General features: G+C 43.1%; 2 protein-coding genes across 2 annotated transcripts in view; one reads left to right on the forward strand and one right to left on the reverse strand.

Moving 5' to 3' along the window:
- Nucleotides 1-6,510, forward strand: glrx (glutaredoxin (thioltransferase)). Its single transcript, XM_030091881.1, has 3 exons — nucleotides 1-258; nucleotides 2,681-2,812; nucleotides 5,843-6,510. Exons 1-2 carry the CDS (start codon nucleotides 52-54, stop codon nucleotides 2,792-2,794), a joined length of 321 nt encoding a protein of 106 aa, XP_029947741.1. The 5' UTR covers nucleotides 1-51; the 3' UTR covers nucleotides 2,795-2,812; nucleotides 5,843-6,510.
- rhobtb3 (Rho related BTB domain containing 3) overlaps nucleotides 3,600-20,801 on the reverse strand; it is a 26,469-nt gene continuing 9,267 nt past the window's right edge. Inside the window, exons 8-13 of the mRNA XM_030091882.1 lie at nucleotides 13,998-14,107; nucleotides 12,539-12,644; nucleotides 11,126-11,299; nucleotides 7,948-8,114; nucleotides 7,452-7,548; nucleotides 3,600-5,982 (exon numbers count right to left, since the gene is read on the reverse strand). Coding sequence (XP_029947742.1) covers nucleotides 5,864-5,982; nucleotides 7,452-7,548; nucleotides 7,948-8,114; nucleotides 11,126-11,299; nucleotides 12,539-12,644; nucleotides 13,998-14,107 — 773 coding nt within the window. The 3' untranslated portion in view covers nucleotides 3,600-5,863. The remainder of the gene's footprint in view (nucleotides 5,983-7,451; nucleotides 7,549-7,947; nucleotides 8,115-11,125; nucleotides 11,300-12,538; nucleotides 12,645-13,997; nucleotides 14,108-20,801) is intronic.

Below are 20,801 nucleotides of genomic sequence, written 5' to 3' on the forward strand. Positions count from 1 at the left end.
CTTCTTGTTCGTCGTCAACATCTGTCCGGCCTGACGCAGCAGGGGCTCAACATGGCGCAGCAGTTCGTGAAGGCGAAGATCAAAGGCGACAAAGTGGTGCTGTTCATCAAGCCCACGTGCTCCTTCTGCATCAAGGCTAAAGACGTGTTGTCCAAGTACAAGTTCAAGCCGGGATGTCTGGAGTATGTGGACATCAGCAGCCGCAGCGACATGGGCAGCATGCAGGACTACTTCCTGGAGCTGACCGGAGCCCGCACGGTAAACGCCGCCGATCCGCTCCGCGCGCGCGGCTCGCTCCTTATGCAAATCACGTTATACAGACACAAATGTACACATGCTGCTGTTTCTAAAGCACTGACACCACAGACACTTTATCCAGTTTGTTGGGGGGAAAAACCCCCACAAGTATTTTGGCTTTGTGCCTCATAATTACGTTTTGTAATGAAAACTGTTTTTCATTACATCATTACATCATGGTAAACATGTGGAATAATATTATCCGAAGATATTACTGTGAGACTTTGTACGACTATACAAATTTATCATTATGAAATCCGAATAAAATGCTTAGTCATTATCAGGAAGCAGGTAATTACCAGGTACTAAAATATGTGATAAACCAAATACAAAGTCTGTATTATGAGAAGTTGTAATTATAAAATACTCAATTAATATTAGTTTAAACAAGTTATTTGTGATAATATAGAATTCATTTGTGTGAATTAACTTTAGTGTGGCACAAATGCATGTTTTTGGGGGCAAGATCACTATTGTCAATTTTTAAATGTTTTACCAGGTTGTTGTTGAAAAAAGAAAAAATCTCAACCAACTTAAATGTTACATTAAAAGTTAAATTAAGATATAGAACAAAGTGTTCCTTGTTTTTTTTGTTTTGTTTTTTTTGTCTAGGGTGGATCACAGCTAGTATCAACTCCAGCCACTGGAATCCTTTGAAAGAAAGTGGTGTGACAGATAAAATACATATACTGTATGGTGAAATTAGCGACATCCAAAAAAAAAAAAAAAAAAGAGAGAAAAATGGTAAATTTCAGTAATGAAACATCAAGTCATACTAATGGCATGCAAACTCTCTAGACTTTCTTTGACATGTTTTGTAGTTTCACTTTCCATTCTTTCCTCCATCAACCCCAAGGGTCAGATCAGAATCAGAAATGCTTCACTGATCTCCAAAGGGAAATTTCTTTCCGTCACACATGCTCCTATTCAAAGGTCGAAAGAAAGTAGGAAAGCACAAAATATATCAATCAATGTCAACTCACTGTGTGCAGTTGGCGTTGCAGTGAGTTCACCTGTTAAAGACCACAATACCTGATTTTCCAGCTCAGTCGGGCTACATTTTGTACAGGTTACCAGTCAGTCACTGGACAAACACAGAGGGACACACACCCAAGCACACACATTCACATCTACAGACAGTGCAGAGTCACATATGCTTTTTAGACTGATAACTCAGAATGAGTTTCTTCATTTTAGCCCATGATGCTGGAGATGTGCAGAAACAGGCACACCTACAGCATCTAATACAGCCGTTGCATTTCCAGAGTAACAAATAGAGATTCGATGTGATTTCTATGAATGAAACGGCTAATTTTGAATACAAGGCAATCATTTTGCTGGTCCAATCCACTTTAGGTCATATTGAGTGGTTTGTGGCTCTCGACTACAGTCAGATTGACATTCCTACACTTAAAACAAATCTGTGAATTCTGACTTTGTCTCATAAAGCGACATTGCATCCTATAAATATGGTGGTGTCTTATTGTTGTGATACTTAATGTCATTTTGTCTTTCAAGTGATACAATTGGGCTTCTGAATTGTATGACCTAAAAAAAAAAAAAAACAAATCCGTCATCCATTTCCTGTATGGCTGTACTCAGTTCAGGGTGATCATCTTTTGTTTATAATGCTGCCATTTTGGACAGGCATTGTTTGTAAATGATGATTTGATGTCAAACATATATCTGGTTAAGCAAAGCTCAAATAAAAAGGAACCTCTCACCAACAGGCAGAAGCAGGAACCGTCACGCTGGTATTCTTTGACATGTGCAGATCCAGACATCCTGCGGACAGCCTCTGGCCGACTTTGTGATTTCTAGCACCACCCAGGGGCGTCCTGCCTCTTCACGAGACCCATCCACAATGAAATGTGCTGCTGGAAGTATTCAAATGTGGGTTGACTTATAAATACAGTGAATCATCTGAACTCTGACCAAGAGCAAGAAGCAGCGGCTCCTGAAGAGACGGGGCTGCTCTCCGGTTTGCTTCCTCATCATTAAGTATTCACACTGCAGCAGGAAAATGAGCCTAAACGCACCTCAAAGCTCTGCGCGAGCGGTTTGAAGCCCATGACCACTGTCTGATGCAAGGCTTTTTTCATCAGCCACATGCCCTCAAACGGTGAATATTTCTGGAGGCTCTGGCTGATGTGAAGGCCAAACATTCCTCACATATCACAGGAAGCGCTTTTGTACATAGCCAGACTGTGCTGGCAAGGGATGACTCATCCGGGTTTGGAGGCTTTAGCGAACACAGCCATTGAAGCGAAAGGACAAAGTTTTTTTTTTTAACCCTCTGCCTGAGATTTAAAAAAAAAAAAAAAAAAAAAAACAGTTCTGCACCAGTTGCATCCAACCTCCTTCTCCTCTCTGTGACCTGTAGGTCCCCCGGGTGTTCATCGGCGAGGAGTGTGTTGGAGGTGGCAGCGACGTGGAGGCCCTGCATAAGAGTGGGAAGCTGGAGGGCATGCTGCAGTCCATCGGGGCTCTGCAGTGATTGGCTGAAGAGCTTCAGGTAAAGAACAGAGTGCAGACCCACACATATATATACACACACGCGCACACACACGGTCATATCTGTGCATATATATTCACTAGAGAGTATGTCGAGCATGAATGAGCTTTGAGCGCGTGTTCCCCCTCCTCCTCTTCTCCCGGGAGAAAACGCATGACTCCTCACGTCAGCCTTTTCCTCTGGGGGGAAAGGAAAAAAAACAAAACAAGCCCAGCTGTGATGTGGCTGCGTGTTGCGGTCATCCTCTTTGACCGGCGGTGATAATGATCGCTGAGAAGATGCTCAGCCGTTGTTTCTATCCAAAAATACTGCAATGAAGCCACAGCACATTTAAAAAAAAAAACAAAAAACAACAACCCTGAAAACGAGTGCAACACAGACACGGAATGAGTCGGCGTTCATTCTAAAACATGTCTTTATTTAAAGTCAGACGGCATGGTATCTACAGTCTGTACAGCGCCGGTGCGAGTGTCTCCACTTCCTGGGCGCGGACGCCGCACTGGGACGCACCTCGGTTTACAGTCCAGTTTCACCTGCTTTTCACTGGCTTCGCTCGCTCAGCTGGGATTGGTGGAGATTTCTTATCAGACACAGGCGTTTGGTTACTGTCAGATGTCTCATGCTCGGGAATCTGACGCTTCTACAGTTAAATGCACGCCTCTCTGGATAAAAATATGGTTACATCGTTTGTTGACTGCTACATTGAGATTGCTGGAATCAAAAAACTAGCTGAGAATTCACTCAAGGCTTATTTTTATTTAATTTTTTTTTAAACTTCACTTCGTTATGATCGTACAAATTAGGCTGACTGTTATTTGTAACGGAGAATTTCTTTTGAGTAAATAGCAGTGAAACATTAGACTGTAAAGTAGTGCAACCCTGTTTTCTCAATGTAAATAAAAAAAAACCCAAAATAAATGTTCACATACATCATAGTTTACAAAAATAATTGCAGCACCAATAAATCATAATCTCATTATGATTGAAAATAACCTCTCAAAAAAACCCAAAAAGAATAGGAAATAAATAATTGTGTCCACTCCGACACACACACACACACACACTCTGAAAGCCTTATTGCAAACCCACGACTCTTTCTGCATGACTCCATGTTAACCCACAGAGGGAGCTTTTCTGATTCTTCCTCTGGATTCCATGTGCAGAACGCTTGATCTTGATACGGGCTTGAAGTTTTATTGAGGCTTTCATTGTTAGTCATGATGTCTCTTCTTCGAGCGCGATACGACCTCGTTTGACACCGGCCGCGACCAAAATGTAGTCCACCCTGCGCGGTGACAAAAATCAGCCGGGCGCCAAGATCCTCACAGATGTTGCATTATAAATGTGGAAGAATCTAATAAAAGAATTTTAATGAAATTGGTCCTGCTCATATGCTAAACTGTCTGATATATTACAGATGAGAATGGGTATGCCGGTGGTCTGGACTCTGTTATCAGGTGCCGTTTATCTTTTTTCTTTTCTTTTTTTTTCTGGGCGATATGATCACGTTGCTGAAATGTTTGAGCTACTGAGAGGTTAGATACAGTTTATCCATACACATGCCAAATTTTGATTTGTAGTGATTTTTTTCTTTTTTTTTCAGTCCGGGGCATCATGACATAAACATGTGACAAATGCACCAGAAATGTGTGCGATATATTTTTTCAATGAAGACCACCTCTTAAAATAAAATAAAAAAATCCTTCTGATCATGTTTTAATATTTGCTTCATACTGGCATTATTGATGGAGTAGATCAAAAGATGTAAACAAAATGTGAAATTCAAGCAAAACGCTTTATGTGGGTGGGATTTTTAAATGAAACTCATCAAAAGCCTGTAAAACAAGGAAATGCAACATTATTCATTTGAGTTGTGATGAACTTTGGAGTTACCGCACTTATAAAGTCCTTCGCGCTCTGCGTTCGGTCCGCTCACAGCTCTCATTACTAAACTGAACTGCAGAGTGTGTTCATGTATGTACTCGAGAACTGGTCTCTGTCCAGTTGTTTAATCCACTTGTGGTGGTATTTACACTTCCATAAATTGTCCGTACTTTGACCAGACTCCCTTTCAGTCGGACCAAATGTAAGTCTCTCTTGCACCGGCCGCCTCAATACCAAATCGATCAAGAAGATCACCTGAATTGTCCCTTAGTAATCTGATTACCACCCCTGACTTTAGGTCCTCACATCAGTGCAGTGATCCAGTTTATTTTATCTATCCAGGCTCACTTGCATTTTTTTCTCCCAGCTTTTGCGGGGTCCTCGTCTTTGTCTTTAGCGTTCACCATTATTTGAATTGCTAGATCACCACTGTGTATTCACAGGAGTTGTAACATGTTTATGTCATTTCCAGCCAGATGAAAACATTCTGCTGAACCCCCAAAAAAGTCTGCAAATCAGAATTTCGTGTGGGTATGAGTAACTTTGCTGTGTGTCCACATGTTCACAATCTTTAGAGCCAATGAGACACAGATGAGCCGGCGTGGGTTTAATCAGTCCTGTGTCCGGCGTGCGGAGCGTACACAGACCTTGTCAGGAGTCGAGTGGAGAAGAAAGGCCTTCAGTGCTGTAGTTTATCCTGCTTCTTCCACCTGAAGTCACATTGCAGCCTGCAACAGTCCTCACGCCGTGCTGGTTTGTTCCCCCAACAGATCCGCGTCGTCACGATGGGTCCGTTTTCGCCTTCCGTCTCCGTCCGGCCGTTTAGAGGCCGGATCTTTCACAGAGCCTCTGGTCATTTGCTGAACAGCCGTTTTAAAATCAGACTGAGTTTTTAAGGGTTGTTCATTTTGTATTGCCCATGATGGAATAGTCATTATGGAAAAAAGGACGCGCCAGTCAATCCCTGCAGGAGACGTGTCGCTGACACGGGCCCATTCGTTCAGGAGCTTCTCAGAGGCGGCTTTTCAGCCTGCAGGATAAATAGAAAAAGATATTTTTCCTATGTCTCACATGAGGGTGACCGCCCTCCTTTGTCTTCTTTCTCTCCTTGGACTCCTTCCTCTTCTCTTTCTCCATCTTCTGCAGGGATTTGGCGTCCAGATGTGGTCACATGACTATGCAGCGGGACTTGCGGAGCTTGCGCCGCCGCTGCTGGTACTCGCTCAGCTCCTGCAGGTAGCCTCTGGACGGCCAGCGTAGCCTCTCCACCTGCTCGCGTTCCTCATCTGTAACGCACATAAAGAAGACTTTTAACCTCTCATACGCTGCAGACAACTACCGGAGGTGTTGCCGATTCAAAATCAGCAAGATTTCCTGTACTTGGTTGGACCTCACAGAAACTGCATGGCTTGTTTCTGTAAATGTAGCCATCAAAGCTGAAATGTCTTGCTCCCAAAGAGCAACTGAGGACCAGCGGGGCTCAGTTGTTATTTAGCTTTTGCTTGTGCACTTCACTTCCCGTCCAAAACTCAAACTCCTGAAGCAACGTCGGTGTGCATTTTCCCTTCAGACTGACACAATGTCTACACTACCCTCCTTTTGAGATTTGGGCATGAAAGTAAGTTCTGGAGGATGTTGGAATCATGAAGACAAGTCGAATCTGTTTTTATATGAGGCTGCGAGAGGAGGAACATAAAAATACCACTGTGGTCTTTAAGGGGTCTGCACACCGACATTGCACCAGGTCTTTGTGGCTTAAATGCTTTTTCTGTATTTGACTGATGATGATAATAAAATGTGCTCCTGCTATGAAACGCTGCTGTTAATTTTTGCGCAACGCCTTGCCGTATTTGATGGTGACGATCATCAAAGAACGGGGTATTCTGACGACAGTCCAGCATCCATAAACACTGCCGTACTTCTGCCGTGTGGAATCTCAAGTATTCCACATGTTTAAGAGCCGGTTTAATGAACAGAAGTGTATAAAGTTCACCTCTGTCCCAGCTGCTATAAAATCACACAGAACCAGGATAAACAGGCAGAACCAGGTAGACTTTCCACTACTGAGGAATGATGGGGGGACACATAAATTGTGCTGCACTTCTCATATTCAAACTGTTACTACCTCTACTGTCTGGTCACAGTGGCATTTATATCCAGGAATGAAATAAAAGGCACAACAGCCAGGAAATAAAAGAGTGTGACTGAGGCTGATAAAGTCATATCGTGGGCATCAAGCTTCCTTCTCAGTTTACAGCTAACTGCTGGTGTTTTACAGCTGAGTTGGGAAATGCATTAAAAGTCTGACATTCAGATCTTTCCATCTTTTGTAATCCCTACAATAATGTGAGTTTTAGATTCCTTCCAAAACCAATGGAGTCATGGAGAATGCTTTCTGGTGTTCTACAAAACATGACAGAAGTGACAATGAGACTCCGGTGAATCCTGGAAATATTACGCCCGTCTGCTTTTCTGCCCTTGTGTTTGTACTGGTGTTCTTGCAAACTGTCCATCCATCTTTAATGCTTTATCTAATTCAGAGGAGCTGCAGTCGATCCCAGTTTACACCAGAGAGAGATAACCTTGTTTACAGTACAGGAGAAAGACGCCTAAATTGGATTCCGATGGTCAAATATGAGCTGCTGTGAAGCCAAATTTTTTGCAAAATATACCAGGATGACCTGACAAACAAACCACCACCGGTGTGTCTGACCATGAGAAATGTCTTTGTACTGGTTAAAGAGTCGACGCTGACCTGACAGCTCCAGGAAGTCTGGTTTATGACTGAAGATCAGGTAGTTGTTGGCGATGAAGTGGAGGAGCCAGACGTACAGCTGCTCTGCATTGTGGCACTGAGAATCAACGGGGAAAAAAAGATGCTGTAAATCATGTGAAATAATGAGTATCTCAAGAATTTATGACGACTTTTATTACAGTTCGGTCCATAAACACTTGGAGACGGCACAATTTTCAGCATTTTGTGTTTGTACACCGCCACAGTGAGCGGCCAGGAGTGTAATTGCGACAGTATGTTAAATATGTCATCTGTAAAAATTTTCAAATGTGTGCGGAAATGCTGAAAAACAGTGTTAATGCCCAAATATTTATGGACATGCTCCAAAATAAAGGGAGGCTGCTATTTTAAAGACAAAGCTTTCCAAGAAACAATCACACTAAACTGGAGAAGCCAGATTTCTTCATATTTAAATATCTTTTCCCCTGACACTCACACACTCCAGCATTGCACTGACCTTTGCCCTGCGGAGTAGTCGAACCACGCTGATGCCGGTGGACGCCAGCTCCCTGCTGGGCATGCTCTGAAGGTAGGCGCACACACACACCTCACACAGGTGCTGCAGCCGTTTCACCTGGTACATCTCAGCACACACCAGCACGGCCATGGCCTGCAGCACACTGGCTGGACACGCAAACACACACGCACACAGCTCGGTTTCATATAGCGCACAAACTCCAAACACTGTGCACAGAATAATTAATTCAGATTGCGTTGTAACAGCTGGACACAAACCCCATAGTCCCTCACTTTATCTGCTCTGTAAATGTCTATTTGATTTGTTTATATTGGCAGCCTAATCTGTGAAATGCTTTCTTCTTGTTCAACAATGATAATACATTATGTTCTAACTCAGGTGGGATTTGTCTTTTTAAATAGATTTTTAATGACCGGGGAAGTCTATTGTGAGCTGCAATCATGCAAATTCAAATATCATTCAGACTGAAGGTTTTCCTCAAACAGGTGCCATAAATCATATTTATTTAAAAAAAGAAAATAGAAGCGATAAACTAAATCATTTCAGGGAAAATAAAAGTTTTGCAGCTTACAAGTCAAAGCGGACGTATCACATCATACCTTAAAAAGCCTCCAACAGATTCTACACTCTGATTGATTGCAGTCAAGATTACAGGTTTACTTTAAATATTTCTGTGTGACTGAGAGCAGAATTTACAAATGCATGATGTAACACAAAAGATAAATTAAGATGTTACAATGTGAATTTTACTGCAGGACTGAACAGAATAAAGCAAAATTCATCAAAAGTATTTAACTTAATATTAGAAATGAGTTCTGTTTTTTTTCCCATTATTTGATGAGAGGAGTTATTGTTACTTTCATTATTGATCACGACTGAAGAGTTTAAGTGCCTCTTATAATGCTGCTGCTTTGTGGAGTTTGGCTGTGATAGGTAACAATAATAAATCCTCCTCATATCAGAGGTAAATGTGGATTATTTATGTTCAGTTTGGTCAACACCCAGATGGTACACACTGTAAAGTTTGAGTACCACTATAAATAGAATACGGTTTTAGACAAAATCTATGTCGTACATCTTCATCACTAGTAGCAACACATGGGCGGAAGTTGCAGACTGCTCCCCACACCTCAAAGAAAGCTTACATGTGATCATCAGACACGCTGAAGCTCAACTAGTTGTGATCACAGACGCAGCTCGACAGCCGAGTCGTCTGAAATATTTACCCGCTGCTCTTTTGATGCTGTCAAATGACACGCTTGCGTGCAATAAACGTCGGGAAGTACTGTCGGTCCTATTATGCAATGTCAAAATGTCAAATCATATTAGCCCTAATGCAACCTGATTCCTGTCATTTCCGTCAACCCGCCCCTCCTCTCACCCCCTCCAAAACCCCTCAGCAGCACCCACGCCGACTCTCTGCATGCCCCTCTGCTGCAACAGCGGCAATACACGTTTTGCTTTGTTTAACTGCACAACGCCAAAAAAGATGAGCTGTAACGACGTCTTCCAGCCGACGCACTGGCTACACCAGATCTATTTATTCCTGCTCGTCTGAACGGGACGCCGATCGCACTCCTCCTTTGATCGGAGCGCCCTTCGTGTTGGTTGCTGCTGATGGAGTTACCTTGTTTTGACCTTGAGCGCTTACATAACGGCGGAGCGGCTGCAGCCTCCGAAGCCGTTTCATGCCTTTAATTTCCTGTTTGCCGTGACTCAACCTGAAGCCGTAACTCTTGGGAACGGCTCCGCCTGTTTCATCCTACCTGCGCCTGAGCCGGATCTTAAGCGCTGCCGGTGGAAGTTTCCCCATTATGTTTTCATCACAGAGATCTTGTGGCACGAACATAATGAGATTGTCAACTGCGAGGGAGCCGCTCATTCTGAACTGATCATTCTGAAGCTCTGCATTGTCTGTTCAGCAGCTTTGTTATATAACAAAGGGGGAGAAGAGTCACTGTTGTGAGTAACTCACTCTGCAACTCTACGTTACAGAAATTATAAGTAGTATTAATAATGTATGAACATAACACGTTGTTTTGTTCTCTCTGGATCTGGAAAGCTCAGAAGTTAAAAGGCACATCAGTCAGAATATTTTCGTGGCTGTCACAAAAACAGCGAGCACAAGAAGGAGATGATTTAGATACTGAAGTAGAGACTAAAAAAATGTGCAATTCAAAGCTGCTTTAGACAATTTTTCCTAAAAAAAACAAATATTTCAGCTCATCCAGTTGTGTATCCTTACACTGAAATTGTCATAATTATAGAGTTTCTGCTTGAATATTAATGAGCCATCAATGTTTAAGAGACTAACAAAAGCTGTGAAAACCTGCAGAGTGTTTGTTTAATTCCAAAATTCATCTAAAAACTTGAATATTAACGTGAACCGGTTCTAAAAATACTTCAACATGCAACCTTGAGTTTGTAAAAACACTTCAGACGACTGCCGGTTTCACGCTTGTAATGTACTGTCGCTCACTGCCATCACCAGAGAGAATTATCAGGACTAATTACTTTGATATCGTTGCACGCAATGTGTCAGACAGTGACAGCGAAACAGCGGCGGCGGCAGCGTGTCTGAGGCTGCGATTTGGCTCTATTAAAAGCAGATGAAGTGGTGATGCCACGGGTTGATTTTGTCATCACTAAATCTAATTTAATTTTAAGCCCGGTGCTGTTCTCCCAGCGCCTCCTGAGACCGACACTGGCAGCGTGTCGCAGTCACACAGATGGTTGATGCGACTTGTCATCTGCGCTTTTGTTTTGGGCTGCGAAGCCGTGAGGAAAACACTGATGTACTCCTCTGAAGTGCTTTTTGATTTGCAGACGGGGAGCTTCCGCAATACATTGACGCTACACCAAGGGTTCGCCGTGGTTTTGTAAAACAGCGCAGCCGCGTCAGTCAGACCCCGTCGACACGAAGTCACCCAGCTGTGTACTGACAACCCCCGACTCTTATTTACAGATGTGCATTTAAAGTCACAGGTCTGCCTGCTTCACTGGGGTGGAGCAGCAGGGTGGGGGGGGATTCCTTTTCCCAGCATGCATTGTTTGTCCTTTTGCTTCCAAAACAAATGCAGGTTAAAACTGTTCATTAATTCAATGGAACACAATTTATTTAAGGGATGTAAGTGATAATTAACGCTAAAGAACTGACCAGGACAGCAGGAGTCCGTGTAGAGGTACTCCAGGAAGGACAGGAAGGTGTCCGAGGAGACGCCGTGGATGGGCACCACTCGACTCCGGGCCTCTGCGTACTTCCCGCTGAACATGGCCGCCATGACGTCGCAGCGGGCCACCAGCACCGCCCGGTGGGCCGGCAGCACGCTCCCTGTATGAAAGGCACACACAAACCGACTACTCAACTGCTGGAATTCATGATGGCATTAAAAATACTTGAAGAAGAAGGGAGACACATTAAATCCTGTTTAACTTTCCTCAATGGGACATTTCTAATATCACTAACATGCTTTTTGGCTTCATCACAACTTTGTAGCATTCAAGCCTGATTCACTTTGTCTTGTTGAGCCCAGTATTTAATAAAACTGTTCCTTTTAGATTAACCAGAAAAGTAGTAATGACAGTCGAAATCTTGGCGCAAGTCTTGATTTTTAATTAATGTTTTATTATTAATTTATGTAATCTTCTTTTGGCTTTGATGTTTTATTTATTCATTAAATATTTTGTGCTTCATTGAAGCAGTGCAGAAGATGAATGGATGGATTCGTTTAAACATTTTGTGAAGATAAATCTTATGGTTTCAGTTATTTTTAGTCTGCATTAGTTTCATTTGATGTATTGTGCATTTTGTTTATCTACAATGACAATTTATCTGTCATTACGAGTCCTAAGCTTCTATTCTTGTACTCAGAGCTTTTGTCTGCTATTACATTTGGACATTTTTAAGTACTACTCCAGCATTCCCCAGACACACATCGGGCTGTGACGGTGTTTTCCTGTTTGTGTGTGTGTGTGTGTGTGTGTGTGTGTGTGTGTGTGTGTGTGTGTGTGTGTGTGTGTGTTTTGGGTGTTTGTCCTTTTGTTGCTGTGGGTGTTTGATTCTGTGGCTCATTTTTATGAATCTGTGTAAAGCACTGACACGCTGCACAAAGTTTTTTTTTGTAATTAATTGATTGATGGCAACCATTAAGTGACATTAAACATAAATAACTGTTGACACCAGCAGGTTGCAGATGTAAACATATAAATGTTCCTTTCATGACCTCCAGGAGTTGAACTCACAGCTCGGGAGGTGTGAGGAGACGAGATGAGAAACGTATTGATTTTCAGACGCTTGGGGGATTGTTGCTACGTTGCTCAGTATGATAGAGAATTGCTGGATTCAGGTCAGAGTTGAGCTTCTGTCAAGATGAAACATAACAGTCAGGAGGGGAGCGCTCGGCCTCACCGGGACCGCTCGATCCTGCTTTGCCTTGAAGTGGGTGACTGGTCCTGGGTGGGGACTGAGATAAAAACTCATTCGCGGCTAATAAAGTGTGACCTTCCTCTGGTGTGTGACGCTGCGCGCGGTGTAAATGTGCGCCGATCAAATAGATCAACTTGAACCCACCTTGCACCATGAAGATGACATCAGAGTAAAGAGGAGAATTGAAGAGGTTCACAAGAGTCTGAGGGCAGAGCTGAGCGGCACGTGCACTCGGCGTGTCTCTGGGGCCCTGCACAAGCACACACACACACACACACACACACACACAGCCGACACACACCGGCGGTTAACATTCCTCTGCTGCCTGTCAGGTACTTGTTAGGAGCACAATTGTCATTCAGTGCATCTATCCCACCTCCCTCGCCGAATACAAATGGCTTCCCTGCCAGTCTTGCTTAGTGCCGCCCAAACAAACTTGAACTGCAATCTCAAGAAGGACAAGACAGACCTGGCCAGAACCGAGAGCGGAGTGAGGGGCGGGGGGGGGGGACCAGACGGCCACGCAAACAGTCTATTATCAACCCACTCCTGCTCATTTTAGGGTCTTTAAGGAAAGCGCAAAGCAATCTGTGCGTCTTGTGTGCTGCACAGTGCAGAATAGGAAAGGCTGTCAGTGAGCAGGTTTTTTTTTTTTTTTTTGTGCACTCATGGTTGTCTGAAGCCCACAAATGAGCGCCGTCACAGCTCTCATTACCATCACCTGACCTTTCTCAGTCAACTGAAGCACAAAGAACTCCATATTTTCGGGCCGCCCTGCCGCAGAGAGAGCGTTCGGCAAACACACACACTTCAGCGGGGAAACAGCAGCAAAATTGAGCCTCTTTTGATCTTGTAAATCGATGGAAGGCTTGTGGAAAACTTACGGGGGAGCCAATTTCAGCCGCTCTTCACGGAGTCACACAACCCGGAGGTGTTTGCAGAGGATGGAATCAAATCATGACAGGACATTAGGGTGTCTCATCGCGTTAAAGCGGGCCTGCCATCTCGGCGTGTCAGCTGCCCCCGACACCGCCGCAGGTACGAGACCTACTTCTATCCAGATGGGCTGGTGGACCTGCCGCCGTGCCACGAGCTCGTCAGACACAGCCGCGTCATATCTACTGACCGTTCCATAAATGCTAAGGTCTGCTGCCTGTTATGGGGCGCCGCCTCACGTTCTCCAAACAGGCGCAATGCATTACATACGTGACGCAGCGGTTTTGATGCTCATGGCTGGGATCACCCGTCAACTTGTGCTTTTGCCCCTCGGAGAGGCTCCCTTGTTTATTTTCTGCTAATTCTCACAGTATCTGTGAGGTGATTACAGAGAGTAATTATGTAAATATGCTAATTATAGCCACATTATTACTGCACTGTTTCCAAACAAGGTCTAGATAATTAAGACACTCTTAAGTCTCCAAATACAAAAACATGTGTTTACGACTTCAAATAGCAGTTTGGAGACCGTCAGTGTTTAGCCTCTTTTGTTAAGGAGGGCTTCATAGAGTTATAGTGCACTCAAAAAAATGTATTTCATTTGTAAACATAATTACATTTATCAGAGTGAACGAAGGGGGATACGGAGGATTTTTGAACACCTCACCTTGTCTCTGCCGATGAGAGTTCGTATGCGCTCCATAAGCTGAGCCACGGCCAGCGAATTCTTCAGCTTCTCTTCCAGGGCCTCCTGTAGGTGATCCCACTCCCACGCTCCTAAAAAAAAACAAAAAAAACATCCACAAACACTCTGATGCTATGGATTCACAACAGTTTACAAACTCCCCGAGCAGGCATTGTGCTCTGACCACCCACATACATACGCTGAACACTCTGAGCCTGTTTTGGTCCAATGTGGTTTGTTCAAGATATTTTTTGTGTTTATATAATGTACAGTGGTTGGCGGGTGGGATATTCTCACGTCTTGACAAGTCGTGATACTGTAATACAAACAGAAAAGGTATGATTTGATGTGACATAATGCATTACTATACTTTTCGTTTTTGTTCAGTTTCAGTCTCTCTCAGATATTTCAGCATCAAACACTTGACAGCACAAAACCAGTGGCTAATGCCACTTCAGTGTATTAATCTGTCACTTCTGCCAAAGAAGGAACCGAGGCTAATACGCAACCGATGAGCAACAGGAAAAAGTTCCATCATTAAGCACAATATGGGACGTTTTCCCTTTCAACCCTCGTGGTTTGCAGAGGTGCCAAGTACAGTATTTGTAGTATGCTAGTGTATTAATTTTACTCTTCGACACAACCATCTGTACTGCTACTTTATGCTGTTTGAACCTCCATGAGAGTTACGGTGAGAAGATCAGAGCAGCCGATGGTCACAGTTAAGAACAACGAAGCTGCACAAACCGATGAATGTAAGTGTGATGAAGTTAAAACCGGTCATAATCGAATGGCAAGACTTTTAAGATGGATTTGAAATTTGAAGTCCAGCCAGGTTATTACCAGCGTGGTTTTGAAGTTATACAACCAGTCGAATTCTGATCTGCATCACTGATTGTGATTAAGGGATCAAAAAAAGTTTAAAATACTTTTTATCTTGATTCTTCCAAACATTTCACAATCTGTATTTGCCAGTGTTTTTTTTTTTTTGTTGTTTTTTTTTGTTTTTGTTTTTTTAACACAAGTATCTCCTTCTACGTTGGTAAAGAACGAAAATACTTGTTTCCACTTCTGTTGAACTCACTTGTAAAAAATTACAAAAGTGTCATGCCTGTTTTTCAACAACTTTGACACAATCATGCTTCAACTTTGGTCAACCATTGATGTGGAATCCTTCATACTGAGATTACCTCCAATATTGACACACTGCTGCAGTTTATCACGAAGGTACAACGTTCAAACACACACGACCTAAAAGTTTCAAACTGCATGGTAAGAAGAAGTCCAAAACAATCAAACAACGAGGAAGAGCAGAACCTGACAGACAAACTGACGTGGAAAGTAGAGCACAAACAGACACGAGATGCATTGACAAAAGGAGAACAACAGACACAGGTGCAGGAGTATCCATCTTTAGACAGCAAGATTACAAAACACACACCACGCCTATAAACAGACAACCAATTCATCAAAAGCAGCAATGAGATTTCATGGCAGTTTTAAAGGTATTAAGCCAATTCCTGCTCATTGAGCATTATGCGACAGGCAGCAGATTAAGGATTAAAAGAGACGTGAAATTGTTCGTGAACAGCAATCAAAGCAGACAACACACACTCTGAACCTTTTTCCTGCAGAGGATGGATGTGTTGAGTTAACTGCAATTAGCTGAGTGAGTTCACACGCAGCATTAGCCTTTCATCACTCTCACAACTTGAAACCAAGCTGATATCAATTCATCAGCTGTGAATAATAGAAACCAGTCATCAGCTTCGGTGATTTTTCTCCATGAGAAACATTTACTGTATGGCATAATACGAGTGTGTTATTTTAACCGTCACTAAAACAAATGCTCCGTAACGCAGATTGAGTCTTCTTCACAGGTTCAACACACGCACCTGGAGCTACTGACAGCAAGAGACAAAAGTGTATTTAAATAAATTACATGGCGCAGGACACGCTAAACATAGAGGGACATAAAAACTGGAAAAAGAAAGAGAAAAGAAGCATCTAAACAAGGAAGATGGCATATATGTGAGAGAATGAGCAGACTCTACTGTCACAACCCTATCCAACAACACAGATAACATCACGATGGTCCTGGACTTAACCTGTGAGGCTCTTTAAAGGCGTTATAGATCCAGATCACTCTGTGATGGACTATCAGCATGTGCATGGCGGACCCTGCTCATAGAGCCAGCTGGGGTTGTGTACTCTATAGAACCTTGTGATCCTGATCAGGATGAAGTGGTGTAAAGGTGGAGGGATAAATCAGCATCTGGCAGCTATAAACATCCACACAAAATTTAATGGCACCACATTAAGTTGTAGAGGTATTGCATTACAGATCTGAGAAAGACCTCCGACAGGCAAAACGACATAAATTATTGACAAAAAAGTTGATGGTTCATTGAGTCCTACACATGGCAATGTCACAAAAATGAATTGATGACCATCACTAAATATCGAGAACACTAAACCTGCATACAAACCCACACAAAATACCGCATCAGCTCTGAAACGAGAAAACATCTGGACTAAACATCTGCACTTCGTATACGCGCCTATAAACCCAGCGCAGACTGATTCAGACGGCAGGCTCTTTCTCTCTCTCTGACTGGGACACAAACAGACGCCGGACTGGGCAGGATTTAGCTCAACCATTAGTTTATAATGACGGCATTTGGGCTGATAGGGGGATTACCTCAAAGCGCGGCGCTCGGGTAATAACACTGCACGGGAGCAGACACCTCGAACTCAGGGCGAGAGATTAGCTCAGGAGCTGTTGTGCTGAGATATGATGCAGCCAGACGCCAAAAAACACACCAGCTGATGGAGGAGAAATGCACGAAATGTCACAGGATGTATGGAGGAAGCAAAGGCTGCAAAGCGCTTAACTCTCTTCTGCGTTTCACAATAAAAAGTTGCTGCGTCAAATGTTATGTTATGAGGCTGTGGCTTGTGTAGATTGGATGGTTGCAGCTGAAGCTTGAATTCAAATCATTTCGGGTGTTACACACACAAAACTCTTCAAATGTTCTCAATGCAGTATACATTTCTGTTTTTCTGCTGTTTACGGACCATCCAGACCTCTGAGGTCGTCTGGAGTGAACCTGCTTCCTGCTCCCAGCGTCAAAACCAAACATGCTTTAACAAGCTGTTTTCAGTTTGTTTTCCAAAGAAGCTCCCAGACACTCGTGGGACGACTCCAACGACTGAGTTTTTTCAATTGAAGAGGTTTAAGATCTTTCTGCTTGCAGCTTGCCTTTTAGAAAAGCAATCAATCACCGCACTGTGTTGCATTTACTTTTTATTCTGTTTTATTTTAAAGTCGGCTTGCTTTGCCCGACCTCTTCTGAGGTACACAAACAAGGCAAGTTCAAGTGAACAGGAGAAACCGGTTCGCCCATCCATCTTGCATACCTGTTGTTTTTTTATTTTCTTTTTGATACTGGGGTACAGTACAACAACAACCCCACAAGGCCCAGGGGAAAACATACAGAATTACACAGAAACAAACAGAATCTAAGCGCTCATACTGTGAGACCACTGTGCTAACAACGACAACATCTTGCAGCCATAACCCAGTTCAGTTTTTCTTTAATCTGGCTGCAAGGACAGCAAGTTACAACCGTTTATATTCATCCGGAGTTAGACAAGTTGCCATCCCAACTTCCCCATTGTCCAAAATATGACCCAACATAAGACCACAAACACACTGAGTTTGTATTATACTGACGATGCGCACGCACACACACATACAAACACACACACAAAATAACAACCAAGTGACAAATTCAATAATTCAGCAGCACACTACACAAGGAGACACAGTCTCGCAGTGTTAACGTCAGACGAGGAAAGTCGTGGCCTCTGTGACTGTCCACACACACTCAAGTGACAAAAACCCAGAGCGCGGAAAAAAAAAGGCCCGAGTATGATGCAGTGTGTGTTCACAGGAAAATCATAATGTGGTGAAGTTTGCTCTGCCATGCTGGTTAAAAGGTCTGCAACTTTAAAATGAATGAAATGAATCACCAAAGGAAAGTAATTGTCACTCTTCCTGTCACACAACGTGCAACTTGTTCTGGATTTTCCTATAAGATTATTAGATTTCAGTCCCCGTTCCTCTCACGACTGATTAGCCAATTCAAAGAAAATACAAACATAAATGCACACTGGATTTGAAGCCAGTTGCTTAACATACAGTCAGACGCACCACGTTGAAGGTTAACATTCGTCACTTTTCACACAAGACTTCACATTGCATCCCTGCAGTGCTCACGACAGCATGGCACTCCTATTCCACTGAGATTCATCGTTCTGCTACACTCCGCGCAGCACACACTCACATATATTAGCAATACGCTCTTTGGCACCTCGTTACCGTCACATAATATTAGAGAAACGCAGAAAAAGCAGTCCCTTGCTCCGTGGCCCCTCCAGCTCTCCGCCTCCTGTCTCACCCTCACATCCTGCCACTTTCATTTGTCACCGCAGTCTCAGTTTTCCACTTTGCACTGTTTCATCTCACTCATTGTTCACTCGAAAAGAGAAACGCGCCGAGGAGGACTTCTATATATGCGTGCATGAAGACACACACTTTCATCTCTCGACTGCTGGCTCTCTTATTCTTATTCATGCAGTCACTCACAGAGAATCAGTCTAACCCTGTAATCTTCTTCCCTTCTCCGGCATCTCAATGTGTGTGTGTGTGTGTGTGTGTGTGTGTGTGTGTGTGTGTGTGTGTGTGCCTCCAGTGTTTACATGTGCACTGCCTTTCATATACATGTTAATACAACTCTGTGACTCAGATGTCAGCACAGCTTTTTTGCCATAAGGATTCATGCACGACATGCGACGGAGCGTCCTGCATGCATTGGTGCTGTGATCTAACGTGCAGCAGGCTCAGCACTGCAGATTCTTCCACCGCAGACCGTGAAGATTTTTCATCACCACCTCAAGGAAGATCCCATGCTCGTTTGACAAGGTCTGAAGAACGTTTTGGAGGCGAGCGTCACAATTCATGGCACCTGCGAACGCTCCCGTCAGTGTTTTAAGCTCGCACGCTTGTTAGGTGAAGCTAATGTGCGACACTGTTCATTACGGAGGATTATTCGACACGTGTGGATGTAAATCTGAGGGCATTGAAACAGCTCGGTGGGCGAGACTCAATCTGCAGCTCCTATTAGCCATCTAAAATGAAATCAGTCTCTTCAAAGGCTTTCTTCAATATACCCATCACCCCAAGCTGATTTTCATAATTTTTTCATGGAGTTGAGTTGGGAGGAGACAGAAGGTACGGGTGGCCGCAGGCAGCCCAGTGCAAACGTAGGTTTTCAGGAAAAAAAAAAAAAAAAAAAAATACACTGTGGAATCAAACAATTACAAAATGAATGGTCAGATCTGAGATTAAAATACTACTGATGGTTACTATGAAGTGCTTTCCATTTGACTGATTCCTGTTCCTCAGTGTAATGGATTATTGGACAAGGACCAATAGCAGGCAAACTGCTTCCTGTTGCCAGGGGTCATTAATCATCACACGTAAGTTATAAGAAAAACAGAGCCGGCAATCGTAAAGATGGAGTTTCAATACCGGGAATGTTGGTCCAGCTCACTCGGCTGTATTTAAAACTACGGGCATGACAAGGCGTGTCTTCTGTAAATAAATAAAGCTTGAAGGCTGAAGGATAAAACCGAGCTACTCCTTTTCTAAAACATATCCAAAATGGATATATTTTAAGGAAAACAATGAAACGGAACAAGAAGCAGGAAAGAAGCGGATTTTTATAAACACAGATCTTTTCCCAGAAACTGTGTTGTATGATGGGAACGAGAGGACCGAGCCAAGTACACAACACCCACAGTTTCAGAGATGCCTTTGTCTTTCCTGATTTCCACTTTGTACTTGGCTCTTTCTGTGTATCCGATCCCACAGCCAGAACGTCCGTTTGGGCAACTTTATCCTGGTGAAATCACACAGCTTTAATCGGGAAGGACAGGATGCTCTTCTGCGCTACAGCCATGTTGTTGGTGTTCAGGCTGGTCCAGCTTCTAATTCAGAAATCATTTAGCTGCGTTCACTTCGGATTCACTGAAAGCCTCCAGAACAGAAGTTCCTACTCTCCTTTTAGTTCTTCCTCTTAGAGTTTTGCAGTGTAGGATAAGTGGTTCCTGTTTCAGGAGGATTTAATCTCATAATGTTAATAGCCAAGTTAAAATTACAGGAATATTATCAAAATTGTAAATTTATTAGAAACAAATTGGTCAGGCATTGTGTGAAATTAATTTTAAAAAGCCAATTATTAAAGCTCCAACATGTATAATGCTAAAAAAAATTTAATTTTGGATCTTTTCTTTAAAAATTAAGGTGCTTTCAACTGGATGCACATGCAGGCTCAAGCAATTCAGCTCTAAAACTCACCTAGAAGAAGAAACAAATGGGTGACCACATTGGGCACTGTGTCTTTCAACACCGTCAAATACTGCACTTATTGAAGAAAAACGTCTCAGGTAATCACTGCATCCCAGAGCGTCTATTAAAACTCAGTCATGCAGATATAAAGAAGCTGCACATACAGCGTCATCTTCTCCGAGGTGGGTTCATTTAAGATAGACTGAGGCACAGTATGAGACACATGCCACATTCTCACATTCATTCAACACAGTATTTACAGGCTTTGGAGTGGCACGTACTGTTAAGTCATCTTTTTTTTCAATGACAGATGCTTATTTGGCTTCTTAGTAAAAGAGCCGGAGAAACAAACTGGACTGCAGTCCAGGCAC

The sequence above is a fragment of the Salarias fasciatus genome, chromosome 5, assembly GCF_902148845.1.
Source record: "Salarias fasciatus chromosome 5, fSalaFa1.1, whole genome shotgun sequence".
Lineage (NCBI taxonomy): Eukaryota > Metazoa > Chordata > Actinopteri > Blenniiformes > Blenniidae > Salarias > Salarias fasciatus.